Source organism: Bos mutus, chromosome 20, assembly GCF_027580195.1.
Source record: "Bos mutus isolate GX-2022 chromosome 20, NWIPB_WYAK_1.1, whole genome shotgun sequence".
In the NCBI taxonomy this organism is placed as follows: Eukaryota; Metazoa; Chordata; class Mammalia; order Artiodactyla; family Bovidae; genus Bos; species Bos mutus.
The window spans coordinates 71,273,308-71,300,402 of record NC_091636.1 but is presented as its reverse complement, the minus strand read 5'-3'; the positions used below and the strand labels follow the sequence as shown (position 1 = coordinate 71,300,402).

The 27,095-nt window shown below is 62.4% G+C and overlaps 1 protein-coding gene across 3 annotated transcripts; it reads right to left on the bottom strand.

The window, feature by feature from the left end:
• Window positions 1–2,282: 2,282 nt before the first annotated feature.
• On the bottom strand, window positions 2,283–22,974 carry TPPP (tubulin polymerization promoting protein). Of its 3 annotated transcripts, none has more exons than XM_070357787.1 (4): window positions 22,847–22,974; window positions 10,713–11,024; window positions 5,757–5,910; window positions 2,283–5,648 (listed from the first exon to the last, which is right to left on the bottom strand). In XM_070357787.1, exons 2-4 carry the CDS (start codon window positions 11,018–11,020, stop codon window positions 5,454–5,456), a joined length of 657 nt encoding a protein of 218 aa, XP_070213888.1. In that variant the 5' UTR covers window positions 11,021–11,024; window positions 22,847–22,974; the 3' UTR covers window positions 2,283–5,453. The 3 variants fall into 3 exon arrangements, with proteins under 3 accessions (XP_070213888.1, XP_070213887.1, XP_070213886.1); XM_070357786.1 differs by having other exon boundaries at window positions 10,713–11,021; window positions 22,847–22,947; XM_070357785.1 differs by lacking the exon at window positions 22,847–22,974 and adding an exon at window positions 22,291–22,415 and having other exon boundaries at window positions 10,713–11,021.
• Between the last annotated feature and the right edge of the window lie 4,121 nt (window positions 22,975–27,095).

The window sequence follows — 27,095 nt, the reverse complement described above, 5'->3', positions numbered from 1 at the left end:
GCAGCTTCCCGAGCCCGCCTCCCTGCCAGAGCCCCGCACCCCTGCGCCCCGCCTCAGTCCCAGAGCCCGCACCCCTGCGCCCCACCTCCCTGCCAGAGGCCATCCTGCGCCCCACCTCCCTCCCAGAGTCCACACCCCTGCACCCGCCTCCCTCCCAGAGCCCGCACCCTGCTCCCCACCTCCGCCCTGTCCCTGGGCGAGCACCTGGGTTTCCAGAGGGCCTCTTCAAGCCTTCTGTTTTCTTACAGGAGGGTCTGTTTCCTACTTATTTGTAGGAGTTATTTATAATTCTGGATACTAGTACTTTGTGGAATATGTTTGCAAATAGCTCTTTCTAGTCTTTTCACATTTTAATGGTGTCTTTTGAGGAAGAGAAAATTGAATAGGAGGCAATTAATGACATTATCAGTCTTTTCCATGATGATTTTTGTTTGTGGTTATCGTAACACATTGCGTGGATCTTTTAAAAGAGTGCACAGCTCTGTCTGTTCTGAGTTTTAGACACATGTTCCCCCGGAGCCGACTGCGTGCATGTGTGCGGGTTAGCAGCCCAGCTCCAGGGTCCCTCCACATAGGTCCAGTTGCCCAGCGTCATCACTCGCATGGCCGCTCGGTCAGAGTAGTTTCTGTGTCTGCTTCCCACACTGTCCTGTCCATCCCTGAGCAGTGCCACAGCCACAGGTCAGGGCTTCCCGTCCGCTCTCAGGACATTTGTGCTACTTGTGACCCTTTGAATTTCATGAACTTTAGAATCAGCTGGTTCAGTTGGGGTTTTGTCTGAGACTGCCTTGTCACAGGTAAGATTGGGTCTTAGAGGCCATGAGTCTAGGGTCTGTGTCCACTGACCAGGTCTCCTCTAATTACAGTTCTGTACTTTTCTCGGTGGGGGTCTTATCTACCTCTTGTTTATTCCTAGGTTTTTCTTATTTTGTGATGCCATATCTAAAAGATATATTTTTAAAATGTGTTTGTTTCATTATATGGAAATATAATTGATTTTTTGGTATATTAATTTTATACTCAGCAGTCTTGTTAGATTCTTACCAATTTTCCTGTAGGTGTACTGACCTTCCTAGGACAGTTGTAGCTCCGTGAGAAATGGCTCTTCTCTGTTCCATGCTGTCACTCTGGGTTTTACTGTATGCGTTCGTTTTGGTCTTTGTCCGAGTTTTGCCTTTCCATGCCGGCGGGCTCACCTGGTGCAGTGTGGATTATGTGTGGCCGTAGAGGGCGCCTGTCTTGATACAGAATCAAGGGGGGCTTTCACCATTTCTCTGACAAATTTGAAATAGATTTTTTGACCTTGCTCCTTCTGTTGTTGGTTTGCTAAGAATTTGTCATCGTGAATGGATGAATTTTATTAATAAGACACTCTTCTCACGCTTTGGGATGATCATACGATTTTTCTCCCTTGTCCTATAAACCTTTCCTTACACGCGTGCTGCTGCCTGTGCCCCAGCCAGTGACCGAGCGGCCCCAGCAGGGCCGGGGGCTCCTCCGGTCCCTGACCAAGACCCTGGCGAGCCTGGCCGTGGGCAGGGGCCCCGCTCGCTCCTGCATCCTCCCGAGCTGGGCTGTGCCGCGGCCCACTCTGATGCGTTTCAGTCGCTTTATCAGCCAATGTAATTGATAGGTTTTAGTTTGAATCGTGTCTCATTCTGCGCTGCTGCTTCTTCTCGTGTGATCTTTCCTCTCTGGTGTTGCTGTTTTTGGATAGTTTTCTGTCGTTCACATTTCCACCTCTGCAAGTGTGGACGCTGTGTGCCCTGTTCCCGGCGTGGGGGGCATCACAGCATGCTCATATGTTTGATCAGCATGGCTGACGCCACACACGAGCTCTGAGCATGTGGCTCCCTGGGGCTCCCTCCGGCTCACACAGCGCTCGAGCCTCAGTGACGTCTTCTGTGTAACCAGGCACGGTCGCTGTTTGTGGTTATTTACCGTTCACTCTTCACCCCACTTCCCCCTTTAGGGCTCAGACTTGCCTTCTGTCCTCGCCTTCTGCATTTGGAATCTCCTTTCTCACCTACTGGCTGGAGACCGCCCCCCCCCCCCATTACGATACAAAAACGCCCTTTATGTCATTCCTGAGGGCGCCATCAGCCGCGTCCAGGGCTGCTGCAGGCGTTTGTGCTGTGATTTGTGTCCAGACCCCACTCCCCGCCTCGCGCCTGGCCCGAGGCAGGCGCTGCTGTGAGCCGCGGGCGGGCCCTGCGGGGCAGTCCGTGCTGCTGTGGCCCCATGTGACGCCCGCACACACGGCGCAGCTGTAGGACCACAGCCATGATTCAACACCTTTATTTGTCACTTTACCAACCGGACACAATGTTAACAACAGGGAGCACACGAGGAGGTATGCAGACAGACAACGAGCTTTCACCACAGGTTTGCGAGCAGGCCTCGGACAGCAGCTCCAGTGGAACACCATGCCTGCCCCAGACGCCCCTGGAGCTCCTGGAGAGCAGCTCTGAGTCCCCCAGATGCCCCTGGAGCTCCTGGAGAGCAGCTCTGAGCCCGGGTTCCATGCTGCCGCCCACTGCTTGCCCCAGCACACTGACCAGGCAACGCTCTCATCACTCCCTCACAGTAAGAAAACAGTGCAAAAATAGACCGCATCTCTATGTACATTTATTTCCCTTTCCTGAAAAGACTTAGTACAAACCAGTAGCCTATGATCCCTTTCAAGTCTGAGTTATGTGCGTTTCCTTGTTGTTTGGCTTGGTGTGGGGACGAGAGCGTTAGCGGAAGCACCCCCGAGTGCGGGGCAGCCCCCTCCCTCCCCAGGCGAGGCCACACCACTGAGCTGCGGAGCCCCAGAGCGGTCAGTAGTCGGTCTGGAGGGAGGCTGCTCGGGGTCAGAGCTCTGAGGACGGCCTCGCCACTTCACAGTGTGGCCTAGTCGGCAGCCTGTGCCCTGGGGACAGGTGACAGTGGGGTCCGCGCCGCTGGGTCCTGGGGGGTCCGCACCGGCGGCCTTCCCGGTGACCGTGGGCCTTGTGCCTGCGCCTCGCCTCCCTCCGCCCGCACGGCCGCAGAGGCCCCCTGACCGCAGGCTGCTGGGCTTCCCGCAAAGCCTCCGTCCCCAGGCCTCGAGGGGCCGCCTCGGCCTGCCCTGAGCTGGCGGCCCCTGGAGTGTGGACGGCCCAAGCCCCCACCTGCCTCTTCCCGACCGGTTTCCACCTGCTTGAACCTTAAGACTGAGGATACTCAAGGTGTAAAAATACTCCAGTACAAATATAGACCTCTTCCTGTAATATTTTAAACGTACGTGGTTTCAGCTTCAGTTTTGGCGACCTGACTGTTGCCCGGTTGCTTCTCCTACAGCGTTAAATAGAAATAAATACGGGGGCAGTGGTGCTCGCGTGCGCGCTGCGGGCCTGGCTGGGCGTCCTCCACAAGGAGTGCCCCGACCACATCCCCGTGCCCCAGCGGGCTTGTTGTGCAGTTCCCTTGGCTCACAGACATGTAATTTCTAGTTGACCACAGTTAGCAGAAGCGAGCGGGTGTTGCAGAGAACATGCAGCAAGACGCACACCTGCCTGTGTCTGCAGCATCTGTGCTGAGTGTGGGATCCGTGTCCGTGCTGAGTTACAGGGCCGGCAGGCCTGGGACCTCCGATCGCCCTGCCCTGAGCTGGAGGTGCGTTCCCAGAACTGCACTTAGGGAAGGGAACCTCAGCCGGGCCAGGGACACACGAGACCCGCCCGGATGCCTCTAGACGCCTCAGGAGCCCAAGAGCGCGGGGCTGGGCCGGGCCTGGGTGGCCACCGTGCACTGACCTTCCCTGGCCCAGAGGCGGGGCCCCCGCGACCGGGGGAACTGGTCTCCCGCAGCAGGGGTGCTGCCCTGCAGGCCAGCCCTGGGGGCTGTGGGACACGTTTCCCCACCTGACAGCCGCCTATGAGAGGAAAAGAGCCCAGGGCGGGGGCCGGTGTCCTGCCCGCCTGCCCCCCAGCCCTCGGCTTCCTGGCAGTGGAGTGAGGGCCTGGCCGGGCAGCCTTGTTTCCCCAAGTTGGAGACTTCCCAGATGGCAGTGACCCTGTCCTCCAAGTGCTTCCGGACTCCTGTGTTCCATCTCTCACTTCCCAGGTGTTTCTACAGTGAGATGTCAGGGGCTTAGAATGAAGCTGCCCACGGAAGCCACTGCCGATCCAGCGTGTCCAGCGCTAGCCTGAGTCCCTCTCTGGTGGGCAGGGCCTCCAGGTCCAGCAGGGACCAGTGCGCGTGGCAGTGCTGGCCTTCTCGAAGCTACCTGTGCTGTGGGCCGGCTGTGCGTCCAGGGAGGGGTGCCCCAGGCAGCCCACTGCCCTGGACACAGGACGGAGAGTGGCAGAGCGCTGGGCTCCAGGAGGCACTCTCCAGGGGCCGCCATGGACTTTCCCAAGACTGACACCAGGACCCTGGGGCCCAGTGGGTCACGTGCCAGGCTTCGGCTGTGTTCACACAAAAGGACATGTTGCCAAGGAGCCAGTGTGACAGGAGGCCCCGCCTCTGGCCTCTCGGAGACCCCAAACGCAGACGCTGGCCGCTCAGGCCCTCCTTGGGCTGGTCTCACCCTGCGGTTTCTCCTTTCCTGGGCAGGGGTGGACGAGGGGGCCACTTGCAGAGGCTGCAGCGGCCAGCTGGACGGGGAGGGAGGGGGCAGCCAGCCCCCCGCAGCCTTGAGCCCAGGAGTCTTCTTGGCCCAGGACTTGAGGCACAGGGGTTGTGGGAGAGAGGCCCAGAGACAGGCTATTCTGGGTCTTCCCTGAGCCGTTCTGAGAGCAAACTCTAATAACCATTTCTTATTTCTTCTCAGAAAAGCGAAATGAAATGAATTGCCCTTAGTTTTAGAACCCTATAACTTCACACTTCAAGTCAGTTTAGTCGACGGAGGCTCCTTCCTTTGCACAGCAGCCCTCAGCTCAGTGCCCACCCTTAGCACAGCCTTGGTCCATGGGCGTGCATGTGTGTGCAGCATGTGCGCACATGTGCGTGTGTGCAGCCTGTGTGTGCATAGCGTGTGTGTGCGTGCACAGCGTGTGGGTACGTGTGTGTGCGCGCGTGCGTGTGCCACCTCCCCTGCCTGCACGGTGCCTTCTGGGCCCCATGGGGCCCTGACTGGGCTCCTCCGCGTCACTGGGGCTGCAGATCAGCGCCGTCGTCAGCACAGACCCAACGGGGCCTGTCCACCAGCTCCTTTGGACACCCCTTTGCTGCAAGCCAGTGGCCGGTGTGGTCTGGTTCTGGGAGACACTTTGGAAAAGGCCGTCTAATTCCTGGCAGGGACGAAGCATGTGTGTTAGGAAAGGTGAGTTCAGGGGCCAAAGCTGGGGTCCAGGGGGCACGAGGGCTGGGCAAGAGGGAGGCGGGGGGCTCCGCGGCCACCCAGCCCCAGGTCCGAGTTCTGCCGGTGAGCACAGGAATGTAACGAAGTGGAGGTGGTGAGGGCCCAGGGACGGGAGGCCCGCCGGCTACTTGCCCCCCTGCACCTTCTGGTCATAGGTGCCCGCGTGCTTGTAGCCCGGCACGTAGCCCGACTCATCCACGAGGTCCACGCGGCCCGCCCGGCCCTTGCCCCTGCCTGACGGGTCAAAGCGCTCCTTGTGGGAGCCCGTGAACTTGCTGGTGTCCGTGAGCCGTGACACAGTGGGCGAGGAGATGGCTTTCTGCAAGACAGCAGGGACGTGGGGGAGGTCAGCCTGGGCCCCAGACCACAGACGGGCCACCCGCGTGGGGACCCACACCTGTCCCGCCTGCCTGCCCGGGGCACTCACCGTCACCCCCGAGATGATGGGGGCCTTGCCCTCGATGAGCTTGTGCACCTCCCTGACAGCCTCCTCCGCGCTCTTGTCTTTGAATCTCTTCTTGGCGAGCTCCTCCAGCGCCTCCTTGAACTGCTCAAACGTGATGGTCCTGCAGGACTTGCCCCTGCAGGGAGTGGAGTCTCAGGGGGCGCCCAGGGACCCCCACCCTGCCCCAGGCCCCGTGACATCAGGGACCCCCACCTCCCCTGCAGAGCCCAGAGTGAGCCTGCCCCTCCCCCACCTCAGTCTGCAGTATTTGCACCCAGCAGTTGGTTGCCATTGGCAACGGCAGCAAATATAAATTGTCTTGGAGAGAAGCTTAAAGAAAGCACATCATTTATGAAAGACTGGACATCAAAACACAGCTTCGTCTAGTTCTAAAGCAGGCGAGCGTGCGGCCTCCGTGGGAGACAGACCCGCACAGAGAGAGGGTGGGAAGCACGTCGCCCCCTACGGTGTGGAGGGCATCTCAGTCCCGCCTGGGGCCCCCGGCCTGCATGGAGGCACCGTCCCCCAAGGACAGGATTGGGGTCCGCCTCCCCACGTCCGGGCCTGACCGGGGGCCTGGGAGCAGCTCTCCATGAAGACACAGCCCCTGGCGGCCGGACCTGGCGGGTCATCCTCCCAACTTCAAGATGCCTGAACTGGCTCTCCATCTCTGAGAATCTTAACTGGTAAACAGTTCTGCTCCCTGGAGCAGATCTCCCCCAGCTAATCCGTTCAGTGAGGGCTTCAGTGTTTTACAGCAAGAGAAGGTGGGGGACGCGCCTGGGATGAGAGGCCGCCTGCAGGAGCCCAGGACTCCAGCGGCAGCATGGCTGCGGTGCCCGGGGTCCTGGCTGGAGGGCACCCTGGGTGGAAGGCGCCACGCCCACGTCGGCACTGGCCACAGCAGCCGCAGGACGGCGTCAGAGATGGGGAGCACAGGATTTCAACAAGGTCACAAAGGCAGTGAGTGGTCACATACTGTCTTTTCAGCAGAGCCACAGCGACCGGTGGGCCGTGTGCAGAGGAGCAGACCTGGGCTGGCCCCACACCACCCACAGTAGTAACTGGACCACAGTCCTGAGCTTGTCACAGTGCCTGAACTGGCTGCCTTGTGAGAGACCATCCAGGTGCAAATCTTTGTGACCCTGTCTTAGGCAGAGATCTTAGAAACAGCCCCCAAAAAACAATCCAGAAAAAAAAAAAAACGAATTGGACTTGACCAAAACTTTTAAAACCATGCTCTTCAAAAAGATACTGTTCAGAGAAGCAAAAGACAAGCCACAGACTGGAGAAAGTTCACTAAAGTATTCATATCTGAATACGCAAATAACAAGAAGAAAACACAAGGTAAAAAGTTGGGCAAAATATTTGAACCGGGCACTTTGTCCAAGGTCTACCAGATGCAAACCAGCCCAAGAAGGACGTTCCATGCTGCTGGGCGTGAGGGAAGTGAGAGGGCATCCCAGCGTGGCCTGGTGTGGCACCCACCCGCTGGCACAGCTGCCGTGAAGGCTGGATGAGCGCACAGTGGGGCGCGGCGGGGCCCTGGGAGGCCGGCGGCCCACACAGCCCCGTGACCCCTCCTGGCCCACTTGCTCACCCTCCTGTTCACGGACCTGTTCAGTCACCAGAACTCAAGCAGCTCGGCGACGATGGACAGACACACCTCAGGACATCCCCGGCACACACGGGGACTCACATTTGACACGTGAGCCTGAGGACATGGGACACGCTGACCAACTATGCCGAGGTCAGGGCGACAGTGGAAGGAGGCCTCGTGGGACTGGACGTCCAGGTCGTGGGTTGCGCCCACCCCTGGAAGCCCCGCTGCCCTGCATGGCCACTCTGAGGCCATGCGCCCGGCCCTGCCATGGGCAGGGAACCTGCTGTCCCAGCTGGGGGGTGACCCTCCACGGCCACGGGGTCCCGCTTGTTTGTCCCGGGCCGTCAAAGGCGAGCCTGTCTCTATTCACAGGCTCCAGGCCCAACTGGCAGCCCAGTGTCCAGCCGGGGGGCACACAGCCCTCCCCGCACCACGGCGCCAGGCGCCACCAGCGTGAGTCACTTGGCCGGGGTGGAGGGACGACCGCCTGGGCCTCCGTCAGAGGCCACATTCAGATCGTGTGGACGCGGGGCCCAGGGCTGACCTGGCGGGGCAGGCGTCCCCACCGTGACTGCCCCACAGAGTTCGGGGCCTGGTCGGGACCAGCAGGGAGCTTCCCCAGGGGCCCGTGGCCCGCCACTGAGAGCAGTCCCCGGGGAGCTCTCCAGTGACAATGCCAGCTCTTCTCCGGAGACGCCTGGTTACTTGACACAGCTGCGCAGACACAGGGCGCCTGTTCTGCAGAGCACAGAGATGAGAGGGTCCCCAGAGCAGACCCCTCTTCTCCTGCCTGGCACCTGGGTCAGAGGCTGTTGTCCTGTGGGGACGCTGGCCCAGCGGTAACGGGGTCACCGGGTGCACACGTGGCCCCCGCGCTGAGCTCCCTGGGCGCTGCACTCCTGGGCCTGCAGGCCCAGGGCAGGTCACCCAGGGACGCCTGGTGGCCAGGGATCCTGGCAGGGGGCCAGCCAGCCCTCCGAGGACAGAGGTCTGTGCCTCCAGGGCCAGCATCATGAAGGGCCCTGGACTTTGGCCGACACATCCCAGGACGACACAACGGCGCCCCCAACCCGCCCTGGACTATAACCTGCCCCATGCGGGGCTGGAAGAAGCCGACTCCGGACGCCCCTGACCTGCAGGAGCCGGACACGGCGACCCATCCAGAGAGGAGGAGGTGGGACCTGACCCCCAGCAGGCCCAGGCTGGGGGGGCCCTGGGGGACTGGACCGCAGCAGACATGCAGGCTGCCACAAAAGTGGCGCCAGACGCTGGCCCCTGCTCTTTGCCCGGCTCCCCTCTGCGGGCCGCCTTCTGGCCTCACCCTGGCCTGGGCCTGGGCCCCGAGGGCGACGCTGCTCACACACAGCTCTGGGATGCCGGCCGGCCCCCCACCCCGGGCCCAGGCTCTGCAGATGCACCAGGAGGGCCGCAGCAAGCCAGGCCAGGCTCTGCTGGATGCCTGCACGGCCTCGGGGGGCCGGGAGAGGGACCCCCGGACCCTGTGAGACCGCAACACCAAAGCTGGAAGCAGGACCTAGGGGCGGCGTCCCTACCAGCCTGGACGCAGGGGCAGCCCCCTGGTGGGCCTGGGACACCTCGTCCCAGGAGCTCAGCCCACCCCACCTGCTCCCTCAGGCCCCGTGGATGCGCCAAGCTCCAGGCTTCGGACAGTCCCCGCCCCGCCCCGGCCCGCGCCGTCCCAACCAGCCCAGACAAGGCTCCGGAATCACGGGGCGTGACCATTGTCCAGAAAGCTGTGAGTGGGGGCCAGGAGGGGAAGCCCCCCATCCCTGCCTGCCCCACCTGGGCACACACACAGGGACCCTGCAGCCCATGGACCCCCGATGTGCTCGTGGGAATGGTGTCCTGCGCTCACTCCTCTGGCCCTGGGGCAGCGGAGCAGGGATGGGGGTGGGGAGCCCCGTCTCAGAAACAATAGTTTTCGATCAAGGCCTAGGGAAGAGCGGCAAGAAGTTTGTTTAAAACTTAACACATAGTAACATCAAAACAAACAAGCGCTGCCACGGCGACAGGCCCAAACAGAGGCTGCAGATACCGGCGCGGCAGGGCCACCGAGCCATGGCAACCGCCCCAAACAGAAACAGCCGTCGCCATCAGCCCCCGCGGCTCCGAGTCCGCAGCCGAGGCTCCCACGAGCCGGGCCGCCTCTGCCGGGGCCACCACCTGGGGACCCTCAACCAGCATGCACACGTCCACGCCGCACCACGCTCCGCAGACCTGGGCACCAGGGGGCCCCGGCCTGTCCTGCAGGACCCTACCCGGAGCACCGCCCGCCTCTCCCCAAGGACAAGAGCGTGAGGGTGGGTCCCTCACTCCATACCCAGGAGGTCTGGGGGGGTCCGCTCCCGGAACAGGTCACAGGGACCCCACGGGGAGTCTAGGTTCAGGAGGGCAGCGGGAAGGAGCCACAGGCTGCTCTTAACTGTGTCTTGATCATGACCCTCGCTGGGCCCGTGCCCCCAGACGGCCAGCACCCCGCAAGCTGAGGCAGCGACCCTGGGGTCCGGGCAGCCAGGGGGCTGGGGTGGCCTGCATGTTTGAGCAGCTGGCATCCTGCCCTCTGGAGTGGGGCTGGGGCCAGAAGGGGCCACCCTTCCTGGGGCAGGAGGGCCTGTGTCCCCCCACCGCCCACGTGTCCTGCACACGGAGTCTCGGGGCCTGTCCAAATTGCTTGTCCTCCAGGTGAGCCCTGATCAGGGAGTGGAGCCCTGAGCTCTACGTGTGCGTACATGTGCACACGTGTGTGATGCAGCGGGTGCTTTTCTCGGGTGTGGTCCCGGGTGTGGCGGCCAAGAGAGGGGGAGGGGCGCGCTGACGCCTTGAGGTGCTCACGCGTGTGGACACACGTGGACACGCATGCAGAGGCCACTGTTCATTACCCCTGCCCTTCCTCACACGGGAACGCCCCCCAGAGCTGAGGAGCCACACCACGGACGCCTACCTCCGGCTGCCACCCGCGCCAGGCCCCGCAGGCAGGACTCACCCTTGCGAGACCCTCGGCCCCGCCCAGGCCCCTGGCCCCGCCCCACTGCCCCATGGGTGTGGCTCTGGCTCCGCCCACAGGGACCCAGCCCCGCCCCCGACGGCCCCGCAGGCAGGACTCACCCTCATGAGACCCTCGGGGCCCCACCCAAGCCCCTGGCCCCGCCCGAGGGACCCAGCCCCAGCCCCGCCAGCTCCCGCAGGCAGGACTCACCTACGCGAGACCCTCGGGCCCCCGCAGCCGGCTGTGACTGCCCCCACCCGAGCCCCTGGCCCCGCCCGAGGGACCCAGCCCCCCACCCCCGACAGCCCCAGGCGGGGCCGGCACGCACTTGATCTTGCTGAAGACGATGTCCACGTCAGTGACGGTCACGCTCCGGCCGTCGATCACCTGGCAGTCCCGGCACAGCTTGGACCAGTTCTTGCCGTGCATCTCCCGGCCCGACGCCCGGGCGTCCCCGTGCACCGCGAACTTCCGGAAGGCCTCCTCCAGGGCGCTGAGCTCCGCGCCCGCCGCGGCCGCCCCCTCGCCGGCCCCTTCCGCCTCCAGCGACAGCCTTTTGGCTGCCTTGTCCTTGGCGGGCTCCCCCGGGGACTTGGGGGGCGTCTTGTTGGCGGGCTTGGGCCTGCTGTCAGCCATGCTGCTGGGAGGAAGAGAGGAGAGGTCACCTGCTTTGTGGGTGGCTGTGTGAGACCCCCTGGCACCCACGGACAGCAGCCCTGCCCAGAAGCGACTTCGCAACCATGGGGGACACAGTGTCCTGTGTCTGCTGCAGACACAGCCCAGCCCCTCCGGCCCTGGCACCCTGTCCACCTGTCCCCAAGGTCCCAGCCCCAGCCACGGGGGGAGCATGCAGCCAGCAGCCCAGGGGGTGCAGGAACTCCAGAACCCCCTCACCTTCCCCTCCAGCTACTGCTCTGGGGGCTCCCCGAGCAACACCCCTCTGGGCACCGGTGGGGTGACATGGTCCTTGTGGTGAGGATCCAGAGCAGTCACACAACTGCCCCCACCTCAGGGCCTGGCCTGCTGACCGGGGTACCCCTCACCCGGGTGGCCAAGCTGAGTGCTGGGGGCAGAGGGGGCCCCAGGTGAGGGCAGGCGTCTGGGGGACCCCAAGGGCTGAGCACAGCTGCGCCCAGGCCCAGGGTGGAGGCCCCATGTTGGGGGGACGGCTGACGGGGTCCGGAGCCCAGCGAATCCCCAAGGCTGGGCCTGGGTCCCTGTGAGGCTGAGACACCTCCACCTCCAGCAGCTTTGGGGGGCCCGGAGCTGAGCACTGACACCCCCAGAGGCATGGCCAGTGGCTAGAGTAGGACCCGAGAGCCCAGCCCCGGGAGGAGCAGCGGCCTCTGGAGAACCAGCAGGTCAGCGAGTGGAGAGAAGACAGGATGCGGCCCAAGCACAGAGGCCAGCTGGGCACCCAGAGCTGTGGACAGCTAGCTTGCTCATGGCCGAACCCACAGAAAACCCTCAGGTCTGAGTCAGAGCACAGAAAGCAGCGCCCGGCCAGGCAGGAGTCCCCGCCAGGCCCGGCTGAACTCAGGACCTATGAGTTCCCCGAAGAGAAAGGTCGGCACAGCTCGAGACACGCCGGAGGCCCGGTCACTGGTGCGGGAGGCCCCGGGCCCAGGGCTCGGGGCCGGGTGGACACGGCTATGGATGCGGCCCTGAGCCCCAGAGCCAAGCTCTCCATCCAGAGCTCCACATTCACCGTGAGCACACAGTATCTTAATAACCTGAAAATTACTTTAACAAAAAGAACAGGAGTCAGGACTTCCCTGGAGGTCCAGTGGGTAAGGATCTGCCTGCCAGTGCAGGGGACCCAAGTTCGGTTCCTAGTCCGGGAAGGTCCCACCCACCGCAGAGCAGCTAAGCCCGAGCAGCACAGGTTCTGAGCCAGGGTGCCTGGAGCCTGGAAGCCATAAGGAAAGAAGACGAGCTACCACAATGAGGGGTCAGCACACAGCCATAAAGACCCAGCACAGCCAAAAATAAACAAAAAAAAACAGGAGTCAGACCCTGTGTGCGGGTGGGAAGCTCTCCAAGGGGACTCCTTAGTGACCCCAAGGTGTTCTGGGAAGAAGCCGGGCTGGGTGGGAGAGCAGAAATCACACAGCCCGTGTCGCATCCGACGGATGCAGAGCAGGTGAGTGCCTACAGGCAGGATGCCCGGCAGGCTCTGTCCCTGTTTGCAAGGGAGGCTTCTCAGCAGCTGGTCCTGGTGTGGACCAGGGCTGGGGGTGGGAGGACAGGTGGGCGGGCAGGGGACCTGGAGGCAGCTGCCTGAGGTGGCCCGGCCGGCCCTGCTGCGGCCCGCAGACCCCGGAGGCCTCGGGAGAGGGAAATGAGGAGGAGCTGTATGTCCAGAACGACTCTGCCTGGCAATGCCCTTAAGACGGGCGCCTGAAGCAGCACCTATAGAAAAGGTCTCACAAGACAGATGCTTATACACCACAGCCACCGCCTCTGCATGACTTCAGCACAGTGTCCCAGCCAGGAGGGCTGGGGATCCATGATAGTGATGTGCCTGCAACAGGGCCAAGTGTCTGTGAGCTGGACCAGGTGTGTCTGTGAGCGGGACCAGGTGTGTCTGTGAGCGGGACCAGGTGTGTCTGTGAGCGGGACCAGGTGTGTCTGTGAGCGAGACCAGGTGTGTCTGTGAGCGGGACCAGGTGTGCCGGGTGGACCAGGTATGCCTGTGAGCTGGACCAGGTGCGCCTGTGAGCGGGACCAGGTGTGTCTGTGAGCGGGACCAGGTGTGCCTGTGAGCTGGACCAGGTGTGTCTGTGAGCGGGACCAGGTGTGCCTGTGAGCGGAACCAGGTGTGTCTGTGAGGGGAACCAGGTGTGCCGGGTGGACCAGGTATGCCTGTGAGCTGGACCAGGTGCGCCTGTGAGCGGGACCAGGTGTGTCTGTGAGCGGGACCAGGTGTGTCTGTGGCGAGGACCAGGTGTGCCTGTGAGCTGGACCAGGTGCGCCTGTGAGCGGGACCAGGTGTGTCTGTGAGCGGGACCAGGTGTGTCTGTGAGCGGGACCAGGTGTGTCTGCGAGCGGAACCAGGTGTGTCTGTGAGCTGGACCAGGTGTTGTTTCAAAGGCAGCGTCAACTCGGCCTCTCCTGGTTCTCCTTGCTGGAGCAGAAGGCAGATCTGAGCTGAGAGTGAAGATGGAATGTGGATTCCTTCTTTTGCAGGTATGAACACACCTCCGCTCCTTGGCTCCCTCAGCTTTCAGCCCCTCATCCTGAAGGGGTCTACACCCCAGCCTGCAGGCACTTCCTGATAGGATGGAGCATCCTGCCCTGGGAAGCCAGCTGCCTTCAGCCCAGGCCCCTCCCACCCCTTGGTGTGCTCTGGGCCCGAAGTCTCGGTGCACCCCAGATGCACTGCCTCCCGTGGGTGCCAGGTATGCCCAGATGACCCAGCCTCCCTGGGCGGGGGACAAGCGTCGCTGGAGAGGGGTCTAGGCTGGTGTGCAGAGGGGCAGGATGCACATGTCTGGAGCTCGGACCTGCACAGGGGACCCTCCGCCCCCCACCCCTCAAGCTCCCAGCACCTCCCCGGGGGCTGTGTGAGGTCCTCCTCTGCAAAACCCAGGGCCGACCAGCCCCAAGCAGGCGAGGGGCCTTCAGGCTTCAGGACACCCCAACTACAAGCTTTGTGATTCTCCCACCTCATACCCAGCGAGCCGGGCTGGCAACGCGGGGGAGCTGGGGCCGTGGCCCAGGAACCATGGTGCCTGGACCCCTCTCAGGCTCTGCCAGGTCACCAGGCTGGGCTGTCGGGCTGGCATCGCAGCCCCTACTTGAAGAGCTGGGGGCCCCCGCCCCGCTGAGTGACCACACTGGGGGCCGCGTCCCAAGAAGACGCTCAGGAGTGGGAGCTGGGCCGGGAGGGAACCCAAGCCCTGGAGGCTCCTGTCGGTTCCTCAGGGTAGCTGGCAGCCGGCCGCCCCCACGAGCCGGGTCACGGGCAGCACCCTCCTGCCGGGCCGGGAGCCCGAGTCCCTGGGCCACGGCCAGGCCAGCCAGCGTGACCCCCAGGCCCAGGGTCCTGCTGACCAGCATCTGTGTAAGAACTGCATGGGCCCTGGAAACTGCAGGTCCCTGAGCCTCCGACAAGTGGGCTGAGCTTGGACCTCGACAGAGTGCCAGACGCCGGCCAGGCTGACTGTCTGCTAAGGGCACCTGATCTCGGCCCCATGGAGGCCGAGCCACAGAAGGCCCCACGCCAGACACCGCTGGACACACAGAGGGAACCCAGAGGCCCTGTGCAGCGGGCGGATGGAGCGGAGGCAGTGCAGAGTGAGCGGGCACCTCCCGGGGCACCTCAGCCCCCTGGCCGGCTCAGCCCCTGGGGGCCTGGTCTCAGGGCAGACATGGTGGAGCGGGGAGGCTGGGGGTGTGACGCCCGCTGTCCTCACGGGAGCCCCAAGCACACTCGCTCTGCAGCCACGCAGAGGAGGCTGGGCGCCGGGTCAGCTGGGCCAGGGAGGACCCCCGCCCGCTCCCCGGACCCCCGCCAGGTGTGGGCGCTGGACCCCTGCAGAAGAGCTTGCGGGCGGGGGGAGGAGGTAGACAGTATATTCAAAAGACCAAGCCGAGGGAGTGGACACCACTACTCTGCGGCCCCCCACCCACCAGAGCTCGACTCCCAGGGTCGGGTCCAGCCTCCAGCAAGGGCACAGTCCCCGAGCAAACAGCCCCGGGAGCAGCAGAGCCGAGCCTGCAGACCCGCTGGCTGCCCAGGGCCTGAAGCCTTGGCCCTTTATCTCAGAGTTCATTTGAGCCCATTCGCAGCCGCTTGGCAGTTGTTCACATTCAAATCATGATACGGCCACCACTCCACAGCTGCCCAGCACTCGACGTGAATGACCACCCATCCCAGTCAGCGGAGCCTCCCCAGGCGGGCACCCACCCTGCGGAGCTGATGGTGCCTGGAGTCTCAGCATGGACGCAGCCCCCTGCCCCAGCCTGCCTCTCACAGGCTCTGCAGAGACCCCGGCAGGGAGGGTTGCGTGACTGCACTGTCGGACAAGGAAGACACTCGGGGCCCGCGTCACGCACTTCAGGCCAGGGGCCCAGAAAGGCCCCTGGAAGTGGGGACCTCCCGCATGGGGCGAGGTGTCCCTTGGAGCAGCCTGGTCACAGCCACACTGGTCCGGGTCCCGGAGTCAGAGGTGATGTCTCCGGGATGAGAAGAAAGGGGTGGGTGGGCAGTCTTTCCGAGGGAGGGGTCCACCGAGGACCAGGGCCACTCTCCTGCAGCAAGCCTGCTGTGGGAGCCACCCCACCCCCTGAACCTGGGGGCTGCTGCCGCTGGGCTGAGGGGAGGAGGAAGAGGCCAAGACACCAGCCCTGCCCTCAGCAGACCCATGTGGACAGAGGTCACTGGGTCCCTGCAAGGCTGGGGGTTTCCCTCCTGGGGACTCCTTGGCCTCCCAGGACCCACACCCGGGCCCCAGTGTCCAGGCCCCAGAGCCGGCCTCTGCCATCAGCCTGCTTCTTACAAAGCCCAAGAACACAGCACCTGCAGCCCACCTGGTGCCAGGGTGAGTCAGGTGTCCTTGTTTGGAAGAAGGGTCCCTGCAGACGCCATCAAGCCAAGGATCTCTAGATGGACCCACTCTGGACCGGGGTGGCCCTAAGTCCAGCGACAGGCGTCCTTGCAAAGGACAGAAGGGAAGAGACACAGACGCAGAGGAGAGGCCGTGTGCAGACGGAGGCAGAGACAGGAGCCTCGTGGCCCCGAGCCCAGGGGCCCCTGGCACCCCGGGAGATGGAAGCAGCAGGAGGGACCCTCCTGGGGCCTCCCGAGGGAGCCCAGTCCTGCGCCAGCTTCGTCTCGGACGGGGCTCTGGCCCAGAGCGGAAGGAGGACACGTTTCCGCTGTTGCAGCCAAGCCTACGGGCATTTGTTACGGCGGCCCTGGATCCTCGCACACTGGGGAGACCAGGGGGCTGGGGAGGGGGTCCCTGCCCCAAAGAAAAGTGCTTGTGGAGGCCCAAGTGGTGAAGCGCCAGGCGGGCACACAGACCCGGCGGCCAGAGCTGGCAGCGGGCCCGTCCTGGGCTCTGGCCCCCTGCTGCTGTGCACGGTGGGAGAGGCAGAGGCCTCGGCAGGAAGCCTGTCGTTCCAGAAACGTGGCTGCAGTGGGCGGCCTGGCCTCTCTCCGACGGCGGCGCCCGGCAGTCACCATGGCCCCGCACAGCTGGTCCCAGAGCCAGGCCTCTCCTGCCCGGGACCACCAAGACCCCTCGACACCATGGCACCAAGGGTGGGCCCGGCGGGGCCACAGACAGTGGGAGGCCACGCACAGGCCAGGGGCAAGCCCAGGGCTGGGGGGTGGGCCACTGCCCACACCTGACTGGCTGGCAGGTGGGGGACAGTGTGGCCCACAGGCCTCAAAGCCCCACAGAGGGGAGAGGTGGCACTGGAGTGGAGGCCGGGCCACCATCCCCGGGGAGCAGGAAGCCCCCGGCTCACCCCGGGGGAGGGAGGCCCCGTAGCGGCCAGCCCCGTGCTCAGGGCTGGGGGCAAGGCAAGGCGAGGTCTGCCAGACAGAGGGATGCCCGGGAGTGGACGGGCAGCCAGCAAGGGCCGCCAAGTGGGCTCCTCTCAACTCACAACATGGACTTGGGAGCCCTGGATCGCTGGTGCTCCAAACACCGCTGGACACACCCACTCCAGAGGAAGAGACTCCCACTGGAGACAGAGACATTTCTGTGACATCTTTAGATCACCGTATCCACACACGGTAAAGAAACAGCTGAGCTTAACAGGGGAAGTGCCAAGAGCCTGCAGAGACAAGCGGAGACAGAAACGAGAGGCTCCACTCTCCATACTGGACTCAACTGGACACTAATTCAAAGTAACAGCATGTGCTGTGTGCAGAAGAAATGGGTGGTGCATGCCATGTGCAAAGAGGAAGGGCGGGATGAGGAATTCCAGAAGAGAACAGCGGCTGTGAGAATGCAGGAAGCGGCTTTGAAAAGAGAACACATAGAGTCTAGCCCTGAAAAGGTTAACAACTAAAATTCAGAACTCAGTGGATCAGTTTTACAGCAGGGAAGATTAAAGAACTCCTGGATCAGAAATCCCCCAAAGAAAACACCTAGATGTGGTGTAAACGCGTGTGTACACACATGTACACAAACATGCGTGTGTGCACAGTGTACACGGACGGCCGCGTGCAGACGTGCATGTTTGTGTACGCGTGTGTATACAGACCGCGCGTGTGTGTGTGGTGCCCATGGGCTTCCCTGCTGGCCCAGATGATACAGAATCCACCTGCAGTGAGGGAGACCCAGGTTTGATCCCAGGTGGGGAAGATCCTCCAGAGAAGGGAATGGCAGCCCACTCCGGTACTTTTGCCTGGAGAATTTCATGGACAGAGGAGCCTGGCGGGCTACAGCCCATGGGGTTGCAGAGAGTGACTGACACATGGTGTACACACAAATGAAAATCATTTGATGGAATTTAGCATTTATTCATCATAAAAATTCTTAGCAAATCAGAAAAGGAAACACATTTCTCAACTTCGTAATGGATGGTGTGTTACTTGCTCAGTCATGTGCTACTCCTTACAGCCCCATGGACTGTAGTCCACCAGGCCCCTCTGTCCATGGGATTCTCCAGGCCAGAATACTGGAGTGGGTCGCCATTCCCTTCCCCAGGGGGTCTTCCCGACCCAGGGATTGAACCCCGGTCTCCCGCACTGCAGGTGGGTTCTTTATCATCTGAGCCACCAGGGAAGCCCTTGATAATGGGCACCTACAAAAAACTACAAAAATATGTGAATACTGAAAATGTTTCTTTTCAAGCTGGAGTAAGGGGAGGATGCCTGCCTGCTGTCGCCACTTCTGTTCGCCTCTGTTCAGTGTGGTGAGACAAGGACAGAGCGGCATAAACACGGGAGGCAGAAGTGGACCTGCCACCGCTGCAGTCTCCATGACTGTGCACACACAGCGTCGGAGGGGTCCTGGGAGACTTTTCAGCATCAGTGTTAAGTTCATCAAGATTCCTGCCTACATGGTGAACATACAAAAATCTATTTTATTTCCATGAAGCAGCAAAACCAGACAATAACAGTGTTTAGAAATACATCATTTAAAATAATGTGAGGAAATCAATTTCCTAGGGATCAATTTAACAAAAGTTGTGCAGGACCGTCGACACGTCACCGAGAGAATAGTTGCATCACGAACACGGACTAAGTCTGAGCACAAAGACGCCCGTTATCCCCAGATCCACCCACAGCTTTCACTTAATCCAGTCAGAACTTCCTACACTTTTTTTTTGGTCTGGGTTGTGAGACAAGCTGAATGCAAAGCAAACGAAACGGCCAAAGATCGTGAATTAACTAGCCATCTCGGAGGAAGAACAGGTGGAGGATTTGCTCAGCAGTTTTGAGACTTGATGGGAAGTTCTGGAAATGAAGTGGTGTGTGGTCCTGGTCTAGAACAGAGAATAAACCACGGGGCAGAAGAAAGCTACCCACCCACCCGCAAGGCGGAGACGGTGTGGACGGCAAGGTGGTCCTGCAGGAAAAGAGGGAAGAAAACGTTCTCCAAGAAAGGAGACAGGCTTACTGACTAGACACACGGCGAGAAACGAGAATTCACTCAGGTGCCGACGGCAGCAGGAGGCGAGGCCATTAAGCCCCAGTTGGGTGATGCTTAAGAACATCCGATGTCCTTGCGTGGGAAAAACTGTACGTGGTACACAAAACCACTGTCCCCAAAGCAGAAGATTCTGAAACAGGCCCAGATTAAAATGTGGAGCTTCTGTTCCTCCAAAAGTATCATTAAAGGAGTGAAAAGGTGGCTGTGGGGTGGACAAGGTGTCTCCTGAGCGCAACCTACGCTGCTGGTCTCCAGAATCTAGAGAGAGCCCTGTGGATCAACCAGAAACCCCAGAGGAATCTGCAAGGTGCGGGGGGGATTGGGCGCCAGGCCTGTCACCACGGCCTGAAGCACAGGCTCTGACACGCGCCCTGCAGGTGGCCATGGCCTGCCCGGCGCTGCTGGCGATGGGGCGGCGACTGGGAGGCGGCGCCCGGGGCCCTGCAGATGCTCGCCTGTCCCCCAAGGAGCAGAGCAGGGAGTGCTCCTGGCGGCCGCACTCACAGGAACCAGAAATCAGAAGCAACTCAGGGCCCGAGGGGCACAGCGGAGCAGCAGACGGCGGTGGCGTGTTCACAGGACAGACACGCTCTGACGGTGCAAGAGCACGTGCTCTGAGCTGAGGTTAGACTAGACGAGGGGCAGGGGGCGGAGGAGGCAGAGCCCGGCCCCTGCAGGAGACAGGAGGGCACCCTGGGAGGCGTGGGCCCAGGGCTGCTGAGCGGAGTGAGCCCTGAACCTGCTCCCGGAGGCTGCTCAGGCTCAGAGCTGTGGCCGCGGCGGCCAGAGACAGAGGGCGTGTGAGACGTCCGGCTTCGTGACGTTCCCGCCGGGGCGGCCCTCCCAGGGTTCACCTGCGACCGGGCATCTGGCCCCTAACACACGGGTGCAACAGGGTGAGACCCTGGGGAACTCGGCCCAGGGCAGGGGACTGTGCTGGGCACGCACACATGGGACAGGAGGGGCACACTCAGGGACGCCGTGCAGCGGGGGAAGGGCCCTGGGTGTTCTTAACTCCTAGGCTTGGACAAAGGACAGTCCTTCCTTTCCACAAATCTAGCAAGAAAAGGGAAAGCGGTGTGAACGAGAGAACGAGCTCCCCGCCCCCACGTCACAGGAGACACAAGCGTTCCGTGCCAAAGCTGGAGCCCTTTGGAGGCTCAAAAGCCCCATCACCCTCACGCCCTGTGGGAGTCAGTTTATGTGTTCTCAGCCAAGAAGGTCCTTCTTTGGACACTTACACATTACATTGCGGTTGAGCTTCACTGCATGTCGCCGCATGTTCTGGTACAGTCAAAGGGCAACTCTGCAACCTGCAAGGAGTCTTGCTTCCCTGCCGGGGCGACAGCACACTCCTGACCCTGCCATGGTCCTCTCCCAGCCCCTCCCTTCCCCCACACACCTCTCCTGGAGGCTGCAGATCACAGAACCTGCACCCCCTGGCGACGCACCCCCCCCAGTGACCCAACCCCGTGGCGACGCAATCCCCCACCCTGCCAGCGACGCATCCCCCGGTGACCCCCCCCCAGTGACCCACCCCCTGGTGATGCACCCCCTTGGTGACGCACCCCAGGAGCAGCCACGTGAATGCCGCAGAGGACGTGCCCCCCACAGAGGCACTGCTGAGCTGGTACACCGAGGTCCCACGAGGATGCTGGGGTTCGGGGGTGCCAGCTCTGGGGATCCATGGACTGTGACCCCACAGCCACCTCCACAGCCAGAGAGGAAGCTGCTCTCCCAGGAAGGGCTGGATGGTGAGCGAGTGCACCAGGGCCCCGAGGGCCCCACCAAGGCTCCACTCCTTCCTGCCCTGGGAACACCTGTCGATGGAGCGGCCGGGACTGGATGCCGGTCGCTCCTCCTGCCTGCGCCCGCGGCCTGCCTGGTCTTTGGCTTGTGAGCTCGCGTGGGCTCCTCACAGTGCCCCGCACCCTGGGTCTGCAGTGGCTCCAGGGTGGTGCCAGGCGGGGCCCGAGGAGGACCTGATGCCCGGTGCCACGTGGCCCCCACATCCCCGGATGGCATCTCTTGTAAGTGCTCCTCCAGCCTCACCAGCAACATCACCAGCTATAAATAGCCCTGGCGCTAAGTCAGCAAGCCTCTCCCCGAGGAAGCGTTTAATTCTCAGCCTCTTCTGCAGGGAATGGTTCCTCTACCCACTGGGGAAGGGAGCCACGCGGAAGCGGCCCCGAGGGCACTTTGGCTGCTCACGGTTTTCTCTTAAACCTCAATCAGTGATGAGCCATTTTAATTTTCTTTATGAAATTCTCCTGTGATTTGCACATTTCCCACAGTGAGCATCTATAACCTTGTATGTAGTTAAAACAGTTTATTTATTGCGACTTCAAAGGATTCGCAAAGATGAGGCAAACGATGCCCAGGCGATAGGAACACGGCCCCAGATGGCTTCCTCTGGTCTCTCACGGCATCATTCCAGAACGAAGGAGAATTTTTTAATGTAGTACTTAAATGATGACACCTTCCTGAGAGATCCTTCTGAAAGCCATGAAGGCCACGGGCCCTTTCCCCAAGAAAACACTCACCCTCGTGTGTGTCACATTTGGCAGATACTCCCAGGAAATTCACCAACACAGGCTTGCCCCCTTGCTATCCCTGAGCCCTGGGATTCCAACCGCGAGGTTGGAACAGGGGCCGTACCAGAGCCGGGATCAAGAGTCCAGGGGAAGGCCCCCTCAAGGCGCCCCTCCCGCGGCCCGCCCCACCCCATTTCCTGCCTGCTCCAAGCTCGCCCTCCCCACCCCATCGCTCCATCCCCGGATGTGGTCCCAGGGCATTTGGAGTTCAGGTCAGGGTTCACTGACCACCTCCCAGGCTCTGGGGAGGCCCTGCCAGCACCCCTCCCTGAGAGACCGGCCCTGGGGAGCCCTAGAATGTGTGCTGGGTGCCTGGGAAGCCAGGTCTTTGATCATTCGTAAATGTCAGATGAATTAGCCAGTAAATCCACACACGCGTGACCGCACAGCCAGCTTATCCTAAAAGGCGTCTCGTCTTCAGAGAACACAAGACGCCCATCAACACGGCAGGCACAGGGGGCCCTTCTTCCCACCCCGTTTCCAGACTTCATTTACATAACTGAAACCGCAGATAAAGGGTTTCTCCGGATCCTCCTTCAAGGGCGGGGCTCTGGTCCCCAGGGGCGTGTGGAACGCACGCACTGGCCGCCAACCTCTTTATCTAGATTGACGGTTATGCGCCCACATGCGATAAGAAAACATAACACCCCTCTGGCGGATTCTGGGTCGCAGAGTGTCGGTCTGACACACTCACCTGCTCCGATAGAGCACAGCAATGCCCGACACAGAGGGACGGTGTTCTCGCCAGAAGATCACGCTCATTCTGGGCCGCGGACGCAAACGGCCCTTTCTGTGGCCCTGAAATCCGTGCAGCATGACAGCGGCTCCATTTCAAAGCCTCCAAGCCCTAAATTCCTGCCGTCTCGTTGGCAGCCGCCACCCTGGGCCTGGGCATGTGAACGGTGTTTATGCAGATGGACCCGGAGGGGGAAGGGGCTGCAAGGGGCGTGCTCAGTCCTCTGCGCACCGACGGGCAGAAAGGCCGGGGCGCCCCAGCGAGGGCCGATTACAAACCCGTCCTCTGCATCGCCGGCCGCTCCAGCCCGTGCCCCCCGCGCCCCGCCGCCCGTCCCCAGACCCGCGTCCGGACACAGCCGCGGGGGCCCGAGCGCCGGCAGCTGGGGGGCGCGGGGCCTCGGGGAAGGGACGCGGCCGGCGCGCGGAGCGGGGGGCGCGCCCCGACCTGCGGGTGCAGGTGGCTAGAGAAGCAGGCGCCCCGCGCCCCGGGACAGCGCCCCACGGCCACTTACCTCGGAGATGCGGCGACCGCAGCGGCAGCGCCTCCGCGACTCGGCCGCGAGCGACCCGGTGCCCGGCCTGCGCTCGCGCCGCCGCTCCCCGCCGCCGGCCCCGCCCCCGGCCCGGGCCCGCCCCCGGCCCCCCGCTTCCGCGCCCGGCCCGGCCCACGCCCTGCGCGCCGCGCGCTCTCATTGGGAAACGCGGCCCCGGCCCGCCCCGCGCGCTCCGGCCGCCCCGCCCGGCCCTGCCCCCGGCCGCCGGACGCACCGAGGCCGGCCTCGCTCGGCCTCTGCCTTACAAGGCGGGTCGGCGCGGGCCCCGGGGCCACACGGCTCCGCGGGCGGGGGCGGCCCCTCCGGCCCCCGGGCGCTGGGAGACGGAGGGGCGCGCGGACCGGCCTCCCTGGGGGGCCAGTCGGGTGCAAGCCTCTGCTGTGGGTCCGCGTTGGGGGCCGGGGTTGCGGGGTTGGGACCCCACGGAGCGAGTGCAGGGGGGCGGGGAGTGGGGGCGCCTTGCGAGAGCTGGGGGACGGCGGGAGCGTGCGGTGAGCGCCTCGGTGGGGTCGGGGCCGGGCACTGGGCGCCGTGCGCAGTTGGGCCGCTTTGGGGTGGGGGTGGGGGTGGGGGCGGGGTGTAACCCCATTCCAGCTGGAGGCGATCGGTCGGTCTTCCTGCGGACGGCCTGGACCCCAGGCTTCCCATGTGAAATCGCAGACCTCAGACCCTCTTCCACTGTCTCCGTCCTTCTCGGGGCACCTGCTGCCCTCTCACCTCCAGGAGTGAGCTCGCAGGCACCCCCGCTGCCCTGGACAGCAGTGCTCAGCAGAGGTTCTCGGGCTGGGGTGACGGAGGTGCCAGTGTTGAGTGCTATGGCATGGGGTGCAGGGATCTTCCTGTGGATCCTCCAGGACCCCCTCCAGTGGAGGAAGCTGCCCCAGGCTGCCGGGATGCCCAGCCTCCCGGGGAAGAGTGGCCTTCAGGTCGTTTCCAGTTTCACTGCCTTGTGACTGGCCAAGGAGCCACCCCAGGCCCTTCCTCCCCTCCTGGCTGCAAAGCCACCCCCTCCCCCACGGTTACACACACTTCACACACACCCCACACCCCCCACCCCCACCCCCAGGACCTGTCCTCTGTCCTGGCTGCAAAGCCCCCGCACCCCAACTTGACTTGAGTCTCATCTGAATCAGAATTGTGGCAGCAGCTTCTGACCTCACCTGGGATTCCAGCCAGGCCAGGGGGCCATGGAGGCAGCAGAGGAAGTTAGGCTGCTGAGCCGGAGGAGGAGTGACTGACAGGCAGCCCCACAGGTGAGAGGACGCGGTTCCCCCGGGGGAGCGTGGCAGGCAGGTGAGTCCTGCCCTCCCCACCCTGGCCCTGGGCCTTTCCCTCAAGCCCTCTGGTTTCTGCTTCTGCTCAAAACCGGCCGAAGATAGGCTTCTAGTTCTAATTCCTCTGCAAAGGTTCACACTGCAGAGCCCGGTGAGTCCAGAATCTTAGACCAGGAAGAGCAGGGAGTCACCCGAGGCCCGCTCCTGGCCAATCTTGGTCCTGACTTTCCAGGTGGATGCTGGGCTGCACCCTACTGGGCCCCCACAGCCCTGACTGCCGTCCACGTTGTTCATGAAGACCACTTTTCAGTATTATGTCCCCATTATCGTATTAGCCAAAAGGCAGGTGTTCAATCCATTTTTCAAAACCAGTGCAAATGCCGTGACGTGACCCCTGGTGATTTTGCCAACGTAGAACTGCTCTGGGAGGCGCGCGGCAGGCTTCAGGGGTGGAAACGCTTGAGGGACAGAGTCCTCGGGACGCAGAGACGGGGCCCGGGGCCAAGGTGGGCTCCCACAACACGTGCTCCCCTCCAACGACAGAATGGCTGGAGCCGCAGCCCTCAACCCCGCCCACACCCAGGCGCAGACTGCCAAAAGCAGAGGGGAGCCCTGGTGCCATTCTGAAGGCTGCCTCTAGTTGTCTGCGAGCGAAATTTTGAGTTCACAGTGTGCTGTTTCACAGCATGGGGTCCGTTCTGGGCACACTCGGAAAATCCCCTGAAATAGTGGCGTTGGCTGTCTGGCCGGGAGCATCTCCTCCTCTCGGGAGGCGGGTTATGTCCTGGTTTGGGATCAGGGGACCTTTCTTCCATCTATGGCTGCCGGACTCGTCTTTTGTGGGGGATGACCGCCCCCTGGCCCTTGGTCCTCTGACAAGACCTGGATGATCCCCGTCTACCCTGCAGTTATTACAACCCAGCCCGAGTGGGCAGGAGCAGATCTGCACCGTGGCCGTGTGGAGGCCCACGGATGGGACCATCTGCCCTTGAGGAACACTGCTGGTTTTCAGGGCCATGGGGCAGAGGACCACGTGCTGGTGGCTTAAACAGCAGAAGTCCGCACAGTCCAGAGTCGGGGTGCTCCCTGCAATGGCTCTGGGGCCCTTCCTACCTCCTCCGGCTTCTCGGCAGCCAGGCATCCCTGGGCCCCAGGCTGCATCGCCCGACCCAGGCCTCCGTCTTCACATGGCCTCCTCCCCTGTGTCTGTTTCCGCCCTGCGTGGATTTAGGGCCCATGCGGGTCGTCTGGGGTGCCCTCCTGTCGAGCCCCTAAGTATGCCTGCAGAGACCACCGTCTGTGCTGTCCCCCTGGGATGGGCGCTAAGTCTCCTCGGCCCAGCGGCCCCAGCCCAGCGTCCTGGGCAGGTTCTGCATCCCGTGTCTCGACTGCGCCAGCTTGGCTCTGGACCCTGGGCCCCCTCCCCAAGGACCACCTCGATGGGAGGCGGCTGTGGGCAGGAAGGCGTTGGGCTTTTGGGCAGTACCGAACTCCACATGCTGGGCGTGAACATGGTCCTTATTTTAAATCCCGAAGGATACCTTCTTAGTTGAAATGCGTCCTTGTCCACACGCTTGGAGGCCCTGGGTGGCTGCATCTTGGACCACGCAGTCTTCCCCAGGTGGGAAGCCGCTCCTTGGCCTCGGGCTGTGTCCAGGCCCCACTCGAGTGGCAGTGGGGGCCCATCCATCTCGCCGGGGGCGGGGGCAGAGCTCTGGGCCTCCTGGTGGTGCTGCTCAGCTCAGGCAGAGTTGCCCTTCATCACAGACGAGGCCTGACGAGTTCTGTGCAGCCCAGGGAGTGGGGAGCCCTCAGCACAGAGCCCCGGATGGACACTGCATGGGGGCAGGGCCGCTCTGTGAGCTCGCTGCAGGTCAGCACCCGGCGGGGCCCTCTCCCCTGTGGGAGGTGTGTGGGGAGGGTGGACAGCCAGCTCCTTGGAGGAACATGCTCAGGACGGCCCAGTGTGGCGGCTGGGGATGCCCAGACCCGCTCTGTGCCCGTGGGGGCCCTGTCCCCCTGCACATACAGGCCTCCTGGGGTGGACGTCTAGCCAGGGCCCGTCAGGGGCCAGACACTTGCTCCAGATCGTGAAGAATCTCACAATGGCGGCAGAGCACTGGACCAGCCCCAGCGCCTCCCGGGGTCCTAGGTGTGAATGGACCTGATTGCCATCCCGACTTTAAGGCAGTGCCCCCGGGACTCAGAGGCTGAGTTGCTGACCCAGGACACACAGTGGGTTCGGGGCAGGGCTGGCGCCCACCACCAGCACGCGCTTGACGCTCACCTTGGAGACCCGTACTTTGGCTGAGGTTCACCCTTGCAGTCACAAACCTGGGCATCAGATCAGATCAGTCGCTCAGTCGTGTCTGACTCTTTGCGACCCCATGAATCGCAGCACACCAGGCCTCCCTGTCCATCACCAACTCCCGGAGTTCACTCAGACTCATGTCCATCGAGTCAGTGATGCCATCCAGCCATCTCATCCTCTGTCGTCCCCTTCTCCTCCTGCCCCCAATCCCTCCCAGCATCAGAGTCTTTTCCAATGAGTCAACTCTTCACATGATGTGGCCAAAGTACTGGAGTTTCAGCCTCAGCATCAGTCCTTCCAAAGAAATCCCAGGGCTGATCTCCTTCAGAATGGACTGGTTGGATCTCCTTGCAGTCCAAGGGACTCTCAAGAGTCTTCTCCAACACCACACTTCAAAAGCATCAATTCTTCGGTGCTCAGCCTTCTTCACAGTCCAACTCTCACATCCATACATGACCACTGGAAAAACCATAGCCTTGACTAGATGGACCTTTGTTGGCAAAGTAATGTCTCTGCTTTTGAATATGCTATCTAGGTTGGTAATAACTTTCCTTGCAAAGAGTAAGCAACTTTTAATTTCATGCCTGCAGTCACCATCTGGGCATACAGTCTTATTAAGAAA

Bases quoted from the DNA above. Each gene is read 5' to 3' on its own strand.
- TPPP (XM_070357785.1), bottom strand. From the start codon at position 22,412: ATGCTGCACGGATTTCAGGGCCACAGAAAGGGCCGTTTGCGTCCGCGG. The intron at 5,911-10,712 runs GTGCGTGCCGGC...CACTCCCTGCAG, and splicing joins ATCGTCTTCAGCAAGATCAA to GGGCAAGTCCTGCAGGACCA. The intron at 5,649-5,756 runs GTGAGTGCCCCG...GCTGTCTTGCAG, and splicing joins CCATCATCTCGGGGGTGACG to AAAGCCATCTCCTCGCCCAC.